This window comes from Hemitrygon akajei, chromosome 32, assembly GCF_048418815.1.
Source record: "Hemitrygon akajei chromosome 32, sHemAka1.3, whole genome shotgun sequence".
Classification (NCBI taxonomy): Eukaryota; Metazoa; Chordata; class Chondrichthyes; order Myliobatiformes; family Dasyatidae; genus Hemitrygon; species Hemitrygon akajei.
Window position 1 is genome coordinate 9236581 of NC_133155.1, and position 16207 is coordinate 9252787.

The window sequence follows — 16207 nt, forward strand, 5'->3', positions numbered from 1 at the left end:
ACAAGTTAACTTCCCTCAACTTCACTTGCCCCATCATTGAAAAGTTCCCACAACCTATGGACTCTCTTTCAAGGGCTCTTCATCTGAAGTTCTCAATATTTATTGCTTTTTTTTTTGTGTTTGCACCTTGTTGTCTTTTGGGTTGGGGTTTTGGGGTTTGATGTTACAACTGCCGATTTCCATGTGGACGATCTGTTAGTTTTTTTGTGTGAGGGAGGGGGTGGGGGTGTTTTGGGTTAGCAAGTTTTGTTTCTTTTTCATGTGGGGAGTGGATGATGATTTTTTTTCTTTCAACACCCCCCATGATTTTTTGTATTTCACGGTTATCTGGAGAAGACAAATATCAAGAGTTGTATTGTACATGCATACTTTGACAATAAACTGAACCATTGAACCTTTTGTACATTGGTTGAATGCCCAGATTGGTGCAGTCTTTCATTGAGTTTATGATGGTTATTGTTCTGTAATGGATTATTGAGTTTACCCATAAGAAAACGAATCTCAGTGTTGTATATGGTGACTTGTGTGTACTTCGATGATAAATTTACTTTGAACTTTGAACAGTTTCTCTAACCAGCACGTGTCTGTGTTTTCAGGGAATACACTTTGGATGTCTACAAGTTGTCTTCTGTAGTGACCCAACATGATGCCAAAAAAGCTGGTGCGGAAGTAGTTAAACAAGTGGAACATCCTCTCCTCAGTGGTCTCCTGTATCCTGGGTTACAGGTAGGAAGGGGAAAGACTGATAACAAAGGGAATGTACATGGTGAGGAAAAGGGGCTCTGACACCTGTGATGATGTCCAAGAAGGATTCCTGACACGATATGTGGACCTGCTGACTAGAAGAGAGGTCAATCACAAACACAAAGTCTACAGATGCTGGAAATCCAAAGCAACACACACAAAGTGCTGGAACAATTCAGCAGGTCAGGCAGCACCTACAGAAAAGAATAAACAGTTGCCATTTTGGGCCAAGAACCTTCTTCAGAACTGAGAAGGAAGAGGGAAGTTGCCAGAATAAGAAGTTGGTGGTGGGTGGAGAGGCTGACTGGAAGGTGATAGGTGAAGCCAGGTAGGTGGGAAAGGTAAGGGCTGGTGAAGAAGTAATCTGATAAGAGAGGAGAGTGGACAATGGCAGAAAGGGAAGGAGGAGGGCACCTGGGGGAAAGTAATAGGCTGTTGACAAGAAGGGAAAGGTCAGAACGGAGAATAAAGGAAAGGTTTATGCTGGATAGACGAGAAGCCATTCTGGATCTGCTACTAGGCGATGAACCTGGTCAAGTGACAGATCTCTTGGTGAGCATTTCGGAGACCGTGACTACAACTCCGTAATATTTGGACAAGGAAAGGAGCAGACAGTATAGAATAGTCTTTAATTGGGGAAGGGCAAATTAGGATTCTATTGGGCAGGAACTGGGGAGATACTGGGGATGTATGCGCAGTAAGCATAGAAAAAACTAAAGTGCTGGAACCTGTCGAGGTTAAGGAAAAGGATGTGTTGGAACTTTGGAACAACATTAGGCTAGATAACTCCTTGGGCTGGATGGGTATACCCCAGGTTATCAAGGGAAGAGATCGCTACGCAGTTGGCATTGATTTTTGTATCCTCACTGGCCACGGAAGTCGTAGTAGAAAATGGAGGGTGTCACATGTAATTCCTTTGTTCAGGAAAGGTAATAGGGATAATCCTGAGAATTATAGACCACTGAATCTTATATCAGTGGTGGGCAAACAATTGGACAGGACTGTTGAGCATTTGGAGAAGCTTAGTCTGATTAGAGGCAGAAAGTATGGTTTTGCGAGGGACTAGTTGATCCTCATGAGCCTGATTGATTTTTCCAGAAAGTGACAGAACAAATCAATGAAGGTAGAGTGATGGATGTGATATTTATGGATTTTAGTTTTCCACCCACAGTTCTAAGGCATACCGGGTTGGTAGGTTAATTAGTCGTTGTAAATTGTTCTGTGATTAGGCTAGGATTAAATTGGGGGATTGCTGAGTGTCATGGCTCAAAGGGCCTATTCCACACTGCATCTCAATGAATAAATAAAGGTTGGCAGAACATTGTGGCCAAAGGGCCTGTACTGTTCTATATTCTTTGAGCATGAAGCAGATTGAGAATGCATGCTTGCATGCACGATATATGTATTATTTTAGTGAGCCCCATCATAGCAGTCAAATTTAAATTCCTATCCATATCACAGCTGAAATTTATTAAAGTAAGGGATATCTTTTCTCTTAAATCTTTGTTGTCAATAGATTGACAGGAATTTCCATTTCTCATATGTAAATTCGTGGGTAATTAACCAGGTGTTCAAATGATGTCTGAAATATTACTTATTCATTTTTGATTTTTTTTCAGTCATTCATTTATATTTTAATAAAATCACAACCTTTTGTAGCCTGTTCAAAACCATAGGGCTGGGTTTCGGTGACATCATCATCGAGAATGGCAGTTTAAGTCACTAGCTCCTCCGGAAAAACGCGTATTAAGCCCCGTTAACCCATCAAATATAGTATTTTTCAAAAGTATTTGAACTGATAAGAGGGGCAAGAATGGGGAAAAAGAATGGAAATAAAAAAAGCGACACTGGAGCCTGCAGCTGAGAGGAGTGCAGCGAGCGGCTCTCCTACCCGAACGCGTGCTAGCGAGACGGACACTGGGCCTTGTTCAGGCGAAGTGGCAAATATGATCGAAATTTTGAAAGAGATAAGGGAGTTCCAGAAAGATATAAAACAGCAGCTACATGATATTAAGTCAGAGCTCACCAACATCAATCAAAAAATAGCGGTGGCAGAGACTCGAATTGTGAAGGTGGAAGATCGAGTTCAAAACGTGGAACAGATACTAAGTAAGACAATAAAAATATTAAATCAACAAGAAGATAAACTGCTTGACCTGGAGGGAAGAATATGGTGGAAAAATAACAGAATTTACAACGTTCCCGAAGGAGCGGAGGGCTTGTGATAATGAGCATAGAGAACTAAAGAGAATGGGCTTCACTAATTTGTTTTTCTCCTCATATAAATCAGGACATAGGAGAGGAGTTGCTATTCTTATCTCAAGTAAGCTAAATTTTGAAAAAGCATTCAAAATGGGAGATAAAGAGGGCAGATACATTCTGGTAAGGGGAAATATAGATGGAAATTCAGTTACTCTATTGAATATATATGCACCCCCAGGAAGTGATATTGGTTTCTTTCAGAAAATTACTGATATTATGGTAGTGGAAACAGAAGGTCTCCTGATATGTGGGGGAGACTTAAATTTACAGTTACAACCAAACTTAGACTCTTCCAATAGAAAAACCTATGAAACAAAATCCTTACATAAGAAAGTTAATACACTTTTTGAGGATGTTGGTCTAATTGATATATGGAGGGACCTTTTCCCCGACAGAAGGGATTACACATTATTCTGCTCCCCATTCTGTATATGCAAGAATAGACTATTTCATAACATTTGGAAAAGACAAAGACAAAATAAACACCTGTGGAATTGGGACAATAGATGTAAGTGACCATGCACCTATATATTTATCTGTTGAATAGTATCCAAAGAATACTATTTGGAAACTAAATTCAAGTCTACTCAATGATCCGTACTTTAAGGAACAAATTAAAAAAGAAATTGGCCTCTACTCAGAATTTAATGATAATGGAGAGGTTTCACCTCCCATTTTATGGGATACTCTGAAGGCTGTCTTAAGAGGGAAAATTATAACAATATCTTCATACAAGAAAAAAATAAGGAATAAAACATTAGAGGAATTACAAAATAGGCTGAAGGAACTAGAGAAAAAACACAAATTGAATTTGGCACAGGATACATTAGGGGAAATTTAAAGAATTAGGAATGAAATTAATAGTTTGGCTATACAAGAAATCAGGAAAAATTTAATGTTTCTGAAACAGACATTATGAAAGTGGATCAAAGTCTATGAAAATACTGGTGTGGAAACTGAAAAAAAGAGATAGCAGAAAATACAATTCATAGAATTAGGGACCCAAGAACGAAAATGATAAAAAATAAGCTAAGTGAAATTCAAGAAGCTTTTGAAGTGTTTTATAAAACTCTATATTCCAAAGTTCCAGGGGGAAGCATAACCCAAATTACCACCTTCTTGAATTCTCTAGAGTTACCCACTTTAAGTGAAGAACAAAATAGAATGATGACTGCTGACATAACTGAAATTGAGTTAAAAGCTGCAATTAGTAGTGTTATGTACCCTGTAACTGGGTGTCTGACCAGCAGAGAAAGAAGAATCCATTGGAGTCTGGTGGTACCAATCTAAAGGTGTTGATTGGTAAACTACACAATACAATATCAAAAATGCAAATATACATATAAAACAAGTTAGCAGTAATAAACCTAAAAGTGTAGGAATAATAATAATAAACAAGCTCTATTGATGTCTAGGGGTAAATGAATTGTCATAGGAAAGTATAGAGTTCAGTTCATAAATGCTGAAGTAGTTATGGTTGTCGTATTGAAATCGTTGGAGAGAGAGAGAGCGAGCGAGATGTAACAGCAACTGCTGCGGCAGGCAAACCTTTTGTTGCTTTCTTAATCCGTCATGTCGTTGTGGTCATTCAGTTATGACCCCTCTGGTCTTCAGCTAGACCGTTCTTCTGTGGTGGACTCATCACTCTGGCATGAGTGGACACACAAGTCCCCACCGGCCCTGCTGTAACACTGAGTTTTACTGACCGATCTCCTGGTTCGGTCTCCGAAGCCCCCCACCTTTCTGTGGGTTCCCAACACTCAGCCAGTGTCCACTAGTGTGTCTGAAGGGTGTCTCTCCAGACCTGTCTTTTATCCCCACTCACGGGGTCTCAGCTATCCATCAACTCTGAATGACCGTGTCCATCAAATCAGGCCACTCCTGCTGTCTCCTGAGGAATGTTAATGAGCAAAGTAGTAGAAGGTAAATAATCCAGGAAGAGTCATAATACAGTAAATCAACAGTCTCTCTCCCCCTCTTATCTGTAGCAGATGTTCTTGCCTGGGCTTTATAACCATATAACAATAACCATATAACAATAACCATATAACAATCACAGCACGGAAACAGGCCATCTCGGCCCTCCTAGTCCGTGCCGAACACTTAATCTCACCTAGTCCCACCTACCCGCATGCAGCCCATAACCCTCCACTCCTTTCCTGTCCATATACCTATCCAATTTTACCTTAAATGACAATTTATCTCTCTCTCTCTCTCTCTCTCAATAGCAGCAATAGTTCGTAGTTCTCGGGGGGGGGGTGGAAATGGTTAACTCTGCACCCCATTGTCCATCAGGTCTGTCCATCACTCATAACAGTAGGCTTAAATTAAGCAAGTCATCAGGATCAGATGGGTATATGGCAGAGTGGTACAAAGAATTTAAAAATGAGTTAATTCCTGTTTTACTCCCCACACTGAACTGGGCTCTTAAAAAAAAAAAGCACAAATGCCACCCAGTTGGAAGGAAGTGATAATCTCAGCTATACCGAAAGAAGGCAAGGATAAAATGGAATGCGGGTCATTTAAACCAATATCTGTTCTTAATGTAGATTATAGGTTATTTACCTCCATCATGGCCAAACGATTAAAGGAGTTTCTACCCATACTGATATGTAACGATCAGACAGGTTTTATACGACAATGCCAAACACAAGACAATATACGAAGGACGCTTCACATTATGGATCATATACAAAAAAATAAAATCAAAGCAATAATGATAAACGTGGATGTGAAAAGACATTTGAGTCGGTTAATTGGAATTTTCTTTACAAAGTTTTACATAGATTTGGTTTCCAAGACACAATTATTAAAATTATCCAGATACTATATGACAACCCTACTGCTAGGATTAAAATCAATGGATATTTATCAAATAGTCTTACCCTAGAAAGGGGCACAAGACAGGGTTATGCATGGTGTTAAGTATCCCGTAACTGGATCACTTACCAGCAAAGATAGAGAGGTCCGCTGAAGTCTGATGGTACCATTTTCAAACGTTTTTATTTATAAAGGGGCACAAAAGTAAGGTTAATACAAACATTCAGATGCCATAAGTCGTCAATACTCAATCTAAAGCGCAGGTATAGTAATAACCAATAAGAAGTAAACTCTATCGTTGTCTAGGGGTAATGTATATATTGTCCGCTGTATATCTGAAAGTCTCTTGCGGTCACTGCAGTTTCACCAGCTGCCATCTTTGGTGGTGTCGCGTTGGTGCACTTTTGTTAGAAAGAGAGAGAGAGAGATTGAATGAAACAGTTACCCGCCGGGTTTTTCCAACCTTTAGGAGTTCGATTCCGTCTTCTGTCTCGTTGGGGAATGGACGCTCGCTGGGGGCCTCCCCTGTAGCTAAGCCGTTCTCTCGTGGTGAGGTCGCCAATCCCAGGCAAGGAAAAGACGCACACGAACCCCACCACCGGCTGTCGCTATTAAAACTCTGTCGCAGAATTTCTAGCGTGTCTTCTGGTGTGTCTGGGGGGCCGTCTTTACAACCCCTCTTTTATCTGAACTCACGGGGTCTCAGATGTCAATCAGGTTGGGATGATGCAATCTCTCTCCATCTCTCCACCCACGTTGCCCTGAGGGTATACACGTAGTACAGGTCCCAATTCACAAAGGTGTCTCCACGAGACAATGACCACCAGCGCCAGCTTGGCCTCGCCGTGAAACGAGGGACACCGCACGTATCTCTCTCTTCTCTTGGGTCATTGACCCCCCCCCCCCCCCCCCTTCACTACGGCTCTGGTGATTCTCACAATGGAGGGGGCTGGGATCATAACAATGGTCACCGCTACTCTTTGCATTATGTCTGGAACCATTAGCTCAATACATCAGACAAAATGTAGATATCAGGGGAATTACTATTAAAGGGACAGAGCATAAATTGGCTTGTTGTGCAGATGACATTTTGATCTATCTAGGGCAACCAACATACTCTTTACCTAAGTTGATGCAATCCTTTGAACAATATGGTCAATTATCAGGATACAAGATCAACATAGATAAAACCCAATTACTTTCATATTACTATAACCCACCAAGAGAAACTGAAAGTAGATATCCCTGGGAGTGGCAAACAGTCTTTCAAATATTTGGGCATCATTATGCCAAAAGATTTGGCAAAATTATCAGAATGTAATTATCAGCCTTTATTCAAGATTCAAAAACTTTATTGTCATTCTAACCATACATCAGCTCTACAGGGCTGAATGAGACAGCGTTTCCCAGGAGCAGTGCAATCATAACATAACAAATGCAACAGTAAATAATAAACATAACAAACACAACAGCCACATGTCAGTTAAAAACAAGTTATAAGTGTCCAGTGCAAGTTAAAAGTGTCCAAAGCAGAGTCAGGTAGAGCAACTATTTAGCAGTATGACTGCCTGTGGGAGGAAGCTGTTTAGTAGCCTTGTGGTTTTAGTTTTGATGCTCCTGTAATGTTTGCCTGATGGCAGAAGAACAAACAGTTCATGGAGAGGGTGTGAGGGGTCTTTAATGATGTACCGTGTCTTCTGGAGGCATCGACTCTGAAAGAGGTCTTGGACAGTAGGTAGGGAGACCCCAATAACCTTCTCTGCTCCCCTAACCACCCTCTGCAAGGCTTTTTTGTCGGCAGCACTGCACTGGAGTACCAGGTTGTGATGCAAAAGGTCAGCACACTCTTAACCACTCCTCTGTAGAATGTAGTTAAGATGTTAGTGGGGAGTGATGCCTGTTTAAGCTTCCTCAGAAAGTGCAATCTCTGCTGGGCTCGTTTCACAATCCCAGTGGTGTTCCTAAGGTTTTTAGATTTTTTTTTTATATAAAAAAATAAGGAAGATATGGCAAGATGGAACATGATTCCTTTTTTCAGTCTCCGGCTCAAGGATTGAGTCTATTAAAATGAATATACTGCCCAGACTGTTATATCTCTTTCAGACCCTACCAATAGAGATTAATCAAAATCAATTCAATGAATGGAACAAGATGTTATCAAGGTATATTTGGCAGGGTAAAAGGCCTAGAGTTTGTCTCAAAACTTTGCAATTAGCAAAGGAAAAGGGGGGATGGGGCCTACCTTCTCTTAGAGATTATTATTTTGCAGCACAGCTTAAAAACATTGACAAGCGGGTACTTCCCATCCCCAAACAAGCAATTTTGGCTGATAACAGCCTGCAAAGGTACATCAATACTATTGATAACCCATGGGTGAAATTGACTCTTAAAATATGGAAAACAACTATAAAAGAATATAATCTAGAGGGAGATATGACTCGGATTTTACACCAAATAAATTGGATGCTAGGTTTAAGGACTAGACAGCTAAAGGAATAACAGTTCTTTGCAACATAATGAAAGAAGGAACACTGTTCAGTTTTGAAATGCTTAAAGAGAAACACTTACTAGAAAAACAAGGTTTTTATTGGTATATACAGATGTGACAATATGTTAATAAGACGCTTATTGTAACAAAGGCAAGTACATGCTTGATAGAGCTATTTATAAAAGCATATAATTCAGATAACGGTAGTAGAATCATTTCAAGCATGTATAAGGAGTTGTCAAATCTTAAAACTCATTGGACTTCATACATTAAAGTAAAATGGGAGAAGGAAGGAGGGATAATTATATCTGAGGAAGAATGGATAATAATATGGAGGTATCAATGGAAGTGTACCAGTTCACAGAAATGGAGGGAATTTGGATGGAAAAATTTAATAAGATATTTTATTACACCCTCTCAGAAATCCCATTATGATAGTAACCTCCCTGTTTGCTGGAGAAATTGTGGAAATCAAAATGCAAATCATATCATATTTTTTGGGACTGCCCTGTTATCAAAGGCTATTGGAGGGGGATACACAATGCCTTACAAGACATCTTTAAATGTGAAATACCCTTAGAGAGTAAGACCATATATTTTGGATATATACCTCAAGAATGGTTGAAAAGAGATAAATATTTAATGAATATTCTGTTGGTGGCTGGTAAAAAGACTCTTACCAGGAAATGGATATCACAGGAGAGCCCAACTTTAAATGCATGGATGGAAATTACAATGGACATTTACAAAATGGAGAAGATAACAGCATCTGTTAATCATAAGCTGGAACAATTTTATCCATACTGGGGAAAAATGGTTTAACTACATAATGCCTCATATGCCTGATTTTATTCTCACAAATCAATGAGTCTGTTGTTTAAAAAAAAATCACTCCCTACTTGTACATAGTTCTTTCCTTTTGCTTGTTTTTTCTTTCCACTCTTTTCTATGTGTATACCTCAGATAAATACTATGTGGAGATTTGTGATATATATGATATATGTGTACAATGTCTGAAATACATCTTATGGAAATGTTTGATGATGAACTTCAATAAAAAAAAATTACAAAAAAAAACCCATAGGGCCCTAGGTTAAAATAAACCTGTGATGCCAGCCCTGTTCAAATGTTGAAATGATCTTGTGTGGCAAGTAATTCATTTTATTAACAGCTTTCTTTGTTTTCAAAGCTTCAATATTTTCATTAATTGAAAACTTTAAAAGTTTTATTTTATTTTAATCCCAAGTGTTAACATTGTTTTTTTAAAAATATTTTCTCACTCCTTTTAGGCCCTAGATGAAGAGTATTTGAAGGTTGATGCACAGTTTGGTGGGATTGATCAGAGGAAAATATTCACCTTTGCAGAAAAGGTACTTCTGTTATCAAAATATTTACAGTTATTTGAAATATTAAGCAGTTGGAGTATTGAATGTCTAACTGTGCTTGTCATATTGTTGTCATGTCTTATGAGGAAAGGTTGAGCGAGTAGGTTGGATGTGAAATTTATTAAGGCACATTAGTGTAGTGGTTACTTTACAATACCAGCAACCTGGGTTCAATTCCCACCCACGGCCTGTACGTTCTTCCCATGACTGTGTGGGTTTCCTCCAGGTGCTTAGATTTCCTCACACAGGCCAAAGATGTACTGGTTGGTAGATTAGTTGGTCATTGCAAATTGTCCTGTGATTAGGCTAGGATTAAATCCAGGGTTGCTGGCTGCTGTGGCTGGAAGAGCTTACCACAGAAACCACAGGGAGAACGTACAAACTCCTTACTCTGCGCTGTATCTCAATAAATAACTTGGATAATACACAAAATCTGTAGATGCTGGAAATTCAAACAACACACACAAAATGCTGGTGGAACACAGCATGCCAGGCAGCATCTATAAGGAGAAGCACTGTCAACGTTTCGGGCCGAGACCCTTCGTCAGGACTAACCGAAAGGAAAGATAGTAAGAGATTTGAAAGTAGTGGGGGGAGGGGGAAATGCGAAATGATAGGAGAAGACCAGAGGGGGTGGGATGAAGCTAAGAGCTGGAAAGGTGATTGGTGAAAGTGATACAGAGCTGGAGAAGGGAAAGGATCATGGGACGGGAGGCCTAGGGAGAAAGAAAGGGGGAGGGGGGAGCACCAGAGGGAGATGGAGAACAGGCAAACAGCTAAATATGTCAGGGATGGGGTAAGAAGGGGAGGAGGGGCATTAACGGAAGTTAGAGAAGTCAATGTTCATGCCATCAGGTTGGAGGCTACCCAGCTGGTATATGAGGTGTTGTTCCTCCAACCTGAGTTTGGATTCACCTTGACAATAGAGGAGGCCGTGGATAGACATATCAGAACGGGAATGGAACGTGGAATTAAAATGTGTGGCCACTGGGAGATCCTGCTTTTTCTAGCGGACCGAGTGTAGGTGTTCAGTGAAACGGTCTCCCAGTCTGCGTTGGGTCTCACCAATATGTAAGAGGCCACACCGGGAGCACCGGACGCAGTATACCACACCAGCCGACTCACAGGTGAAGTGTCGCCTCACCTGGAAGGACTGTCTGGGGCCCTGAATGGTGGTGAGGGAGGAAGTGTAAGGGCAGGTGTAGCACTTGTTCCGTTTACAAGGATAGGTGCCAGGAGGGAGATCAGTGGGAAGGGACGGAGGGGACGAGTGGACAAGGGAGTCGCATAGGGAGCGATCCCTGTGAAAAGCAGAAAGAGGGGGAGAGGGAAAAATGTGTTTGGTAGTGGGATCCCGTTGGAGGTGGTGGAAGTTACGGAGAATTATACGTTGGACCTGGAGGCTGGTGGGGTGGTAGGTAAGGACAAGGGGAACCCTATCCCGAGTGGGGTGGTGGGTGGATGGGGTGAGGGCAGATGTGCGGGAAATGGGAGAGATGCGTTTGAGAGCAGAGTTGATGGTGGACGAAGGGAAGACCTTTTGTTTAAAAAAGGAAGACATCTCCTTCGTCCTGGAATGAAAAGCCTCATCCTGAGAGCAGATGCGGCGGAGACGGAGGAATTGTGAGAAGGGGATAGCATTTTTGCAAGAGACAGGGTGGGAAGAGGAATAGTCCAGGTAGCTGTGAGAGTCTGTAGGCTTATAGTAAATATCAGTAGATAGACCGTCTCCAGAGATGGAGACAGAAAGATCAAGAAAGGGGAGGGAGGTGTCGGAAATGGACCAGGTAAATTTGAGGGCAGGGTGAAAGTTGGAGGAAAAGTTAATGAAGTCGACGAGCTCAGCATGCGTGCAAGAGGCAGCGCCAATGCAGTCGTCGATGTAGCGAAGGAAAAGAGGGGGATGGGATACCGGTATAGACTTGGAACATGGACTGTTCCACAAAGCCAACAAAAAGGCAGGCATAACTGGGACCCATACGGGTGCCCATGGCTACACCCTTGGTTTGGAGGAAGTGGGAGGAGCCAAAGGAGAAATTATTGAGAGTAAGAACTAATTCCGCTAGACAGAGGAGAGTGGTGGTAGAGGGGAATTGGTTAGGTCTGGAATCCAAAAAAAAGTGAAGAGCTTCGAGACCATCTCGGTGGGGGATGGAGGTATATAGGGACTGGACGTCCATGGTGAAAATAAGACGGTGGGGGCCAGGGAGCTTAAAATCATTAAAAAATTCAAAGCATGAGAAGTGTCACGAACATAGGTGGGAAGAGATTGAACAAGGGGGGATAAGACAGTGTCAAGGTATGCAGAAATGAGTTCAGTGGGGCAGGAGCAAGCTGAGACAATAGGTCTACCTGGACAGGCAGGTTTGTGGATCTTGGGTAGGAGGTAGAAACGGGAAATGCGGGGTGTGGGAACTATGAGGTTGGTGGCAGTGGATGGGAGATCCCCAGAGCTGATAAGGTTGGTGATGGTATAGGAGACAATGGCCTGGTGCTCCTTAGTGGGGTCATGATCAAGGGGTAAATAAGAGGAGGTATCAGAGAGTTGTCGCTGTGCCTCGGCCAGGTAGAGGTCAGTACGCCAGACAACAACAGCTCCCCCCTTATCAGCAGGTTTTATAGTGAGGTTGGGATTGGTGCGGAGGGAGCGGAGAGCAGAGCGTTCGGAAGGAGTGAGGTTGGAATTGGAACAGGGTGTGGTGAAGTCAAGACGGTTGATGTCCCGTTGGCAATTAGCAATAAAGAGATCCAGAGCAGGCAGAAGACCAGAGCGGGGTGTCCATGAAGAGGAGGAGGGTTGAAGACGGGAGAAAGGGTCATCGGTGGGGGTAGGAGAGTCCTTGTCAAAGAAGTAAGCTCGGAGATGGAGCCGGCAGAAGAAAAGTTCAGCATCTCTTTCTTGGAGAATAATTTGGTTTGCAAAGGTGTAAGAGCAGATCCAATGATCTACTTAGAACTGGCAAAGACGAGAATGTCCTCTTGCGCCAGAACAACTCTGTAAATATTAGGTTGCAAAAGCACATCCCAGAATTCAACTTCCACTTTAAAAGTTAGAATTATTTACAGAATGATATTTGGGGGGTGTCCTTTCACAGGAGCATTGCAAATTTTGTGTTGCAGTACTGTTGATTTTCAGCTGAGTTCAACAGGAAATTTTTGTATCTACTTTATTGGAAAAGTATGCATTTTTTTGTTCAGTTACATTAAGAATACCTTGTCATAGAAATCTGAATTTATAATCTAGGTTATTTCTCTAGTTCAAGATTTAGAGGGATGGGATTTGCTGCACCATCTGCAGCTGGCATCTCTCGTATAGGATGTTAAACCAGGATCCCACAATAAAACCTAAAAACAATGGGTGATTCTTGGTGCCCTGATAAAGCTTTGTCCTCAATAAACTCCAACTAACATAATATTGCTGTTTTTTGGAAACTTGATATATGTAAACTGATGACTGTGTTTCCAATGTTACAAGCATAATACCTCAGTTATTTTACTTGATCTAAAGTAATTTGTAATGCTCTGTGCTTTATGAGACCAAGTGTCTGTTGGTCTTGCCAGAACTAGCATTCAATGTTATGAGTAATGCAGCTGGAGATGTCTGGATAGGTTATTAATTGCATATATTTTAAATCTTTAGAAATATTAATATCTTCTTGGAAAATGCAATTTTAAAGATTCATTTAAAACACTGAATATTCCCTCCCTATGTTATTGTTTCAAGATGCTGCTGCTTCAGTTGCTTCAAAGACCAAGCAAATGATGATAAAAATGTAAAATTTAAATAACTTAATTCAATGCACAGTAGTTGTTGATTTATAGAATGTAATGTCTAAAATGTAACAACTTCTTTCTCTTTGCATTTTCCTTGTACTTTTGAGACTATCCATTGGCTTAGTTTTTGATCACATTGTTAAACATGGAATTACTATATGATACCCTATGCTATTAATGTTGATATCTTGCTAGATCTGAATGACAACTCTTTAGATTACATAACTTCATTGATCATCTAAATCTAGAGTTACCACTTTATAAAATTTAACAGGATTAAACATAACTCGTAAGTAATCTATTAGTAATCTTTAGAGATACTGTGACGATAAAGCTTTCTAAACAATGTTGTCAGGATGATGCAAATGTTTTTTAAGATTATCAGTCCTCCTCTCAGTTCAGGTGGACACCAACTTTTGGTTGCAGAATGCTAAAATCTTCAAGCAGTGTCTGGATGTATTTAACTCTTAATTGTTCTTTCTTCAGTACCTTCCAGCTCTTGGGTATTCCAAGCGTATTCATTTAATGAACCCTATGGTCCCAGGTCTGACTGGAGGGAAAATGAGCTCCTCAGAAGAGGTATTGACTCTTGATTTCACTTTCTATTGTTCTGGATAATTTTACTAATTGAGAAACAAAATTGTAAATGCCCATGGCTTGTTATAAATCATAACTTGATCGTCATCCAAAAATAAGAATAAAATTCAACAAGAAAGGGAAAGTAATGGCTCCGAGGTGATACAGACTAATGATATCGTATCTAATGGGGATCATGTTCTCTAGGTGTCACCCTGATGTGTTTGGGGAATGGGATTAATGTGTTCACTCCAAACTGCATCATAAGCCTGAAGGATTCAATGGCTTCCATCTATGTCAGGAGAGAGTAGGAAAGACAGTGATGTTTAACTTTATTTATTTATTAAAATACAACATGGAATTGGCCCTACAAGCCATGCCGCCCAGCAACCCCCGATTTAACCCTAGCTTAATTACAGGTCAATTACAGTGACCAATTAACCTACCAACCAGTAGGCCTTTGGGCCGTGGAAGAAACCGGAGCATCAGGAGCAAACCCAGGCAGTCACAAGGAGAACAAACAAACTCCTTACAGGCAGTGGCAGGAATTGAACCCAGGTCACTTGTACTGTAAACCGTTGTGCTAACCACTATGCTACCATGCCACTCAAATTGCCCTTAATGCTTAGAAAATGGATGTTGTGGTATGAATATCTGCTAATGTCTTGATTCTTAGAAAAAAATTCCTAGGATCTCACAAGATAGAAACCATTGAATGGGTAATCAGTCTATATACTGTTAAGCCAGAATTTGATTCTGTAACAAGTCTGAAATGTAACAGAAATTTTAGAAGAAGATAGTGGTGTTATCATATTTGTATACGAAAAGTAAAGCAAAAGACACAAAATACTGAATGTAATTGCTTTGGTAGTCTCTTTGATAATGCAGTAAATGTTGCTTTTAGGAATCCAAAATTGATCTGCTTGACAACAGGGAAGATGTAAAAAAGAAGTTAAAAAAGGCGTTCTGTGAACCTGGCAATGTGGAGAACAATGGTGTTTTGTCCTTTGTGAGTCATGTCTTGTTTCCATTGTATGGAGGTGAGAATAAGTTATACTTCTGTTTCTGGCCAAAGATGATCACTGCCCTGTACTTGCAGAACTGAATGCTATTTTCACAGTCACTTTATCTGATTGGTTAAGGATTGGTCCAGATTGAACGATAATAGAGATTGTGCCATTTCCACTTTGCATGGGCAGTGAATTTGCCATGCAGAATGCCATTGGCGTTACCTAGCAAATGCCAGCCTTGTACAACAAATTGAGTCAAGCCATTTGCCAAACATTTCCAAAGAAAATATATCAATTAAAAGATCAAAAGGTTTAAAATGTTGATTAGAGTAGGATTGAGGGTTGAGATTAAGGATTAAAGATTTTAAAGATCGAAACATACAGTGAAATGTGTCATTTGTGTCAACAACCAGAACAGTCTGAGGGCAAGCAGCAATTGTCACCATGCTTCCGGTGCCAAAATGGCATGCCAATATCTTACTAACCCTAACTTGTATGTCTTTGGAATGTGGGAGGAATGGGAGCGCCTGGAGGGAACCCACATTGAACGTATAAACTTCATACAGCCAGCATTGGGAATTGAACCCCAGTCAAGGGCACTGGAATGGGTTGTGCTAACAGCTATGCAACCATGCCACCTGAGAGCTTTAGGAAGCAAAATATTTAACTGGGAAGTCATGAGGAGAAATTAAATGTAAGAGTAACCAATGAAGGAAATTTGAGAAAGTATTGTACGGGCTATGGGGCATGCAGAGGGAGGTGAAATTGTGAAGAGTAATGATGTTGGCAGCATTAAATATTCTATGTAGTTTTTCTGGAAAAGATTCAAATGTGTGGAGTGTATAAGACCTTATGGCACAAGGGCAGAATTAGGCCAATTGGCCCATCGAGTCTGCTCTGCCATTTTATCATGGTTGATTTACTATCCCTCTCAACTACATTCTCTTGCCTTTGCCCTGTGACCTTTGATGCTCTGACTAACCAAGAACCTATCAACCTCTGCTTTAAATACACTCGATGACTTGGCCTCCACAGCTCTCTCTGGCAGCCAGATTTTTAGTCTCCCTCTTATATGCTGATTTGGCCTATGGCAGTAGTGCCGTTAGCAAACTTGAATATAGCATTGGTGCTGCACTTAGCCACACAGT

At 40.8% G+C, this 16207-nt stretch overlaps 1 protein-coding gene across 5 annotated transcripts in view; it reads left to right on the top strand.

Moving 5' to 3' along the window:
• LOC140719661 (tyrosine--tRNA ligase, cytoplasmic-like) overlaps nucleotides 1-16207 on the top strand; it is a 117910-nt gene that overhangs the window by 12775 nt on the left and 88928 nt on the right. For all 5 annotated transcript variants that reach the window (XR_012096974.1, XM_073034446.1, XM_073034447.1 and 2 more), the window contains exons 5-8: nucleotides 597-726; nucleotides 9604-9684; nucleotides 13960-14052; nucleotides 14954-15089. Coding sequence is in view for 4 of the 5 variants with exons in the window: in XM_073034446.1 (XP_072890547.1) it covers nucleotides 597-726; nucleotides 9604-9684; nucleotides 13960-14052; nucleotides 14954-15089 (440 nt within the window). In the remaining variant the exon portion in view is untranslated. The remainder of the gene's footprint in view (nucleotides 1-596; nucleotides 727-9603; nucleotides 9685-13959; nucleotides 14053-14953; nucleotides 15090-16207) is intronic.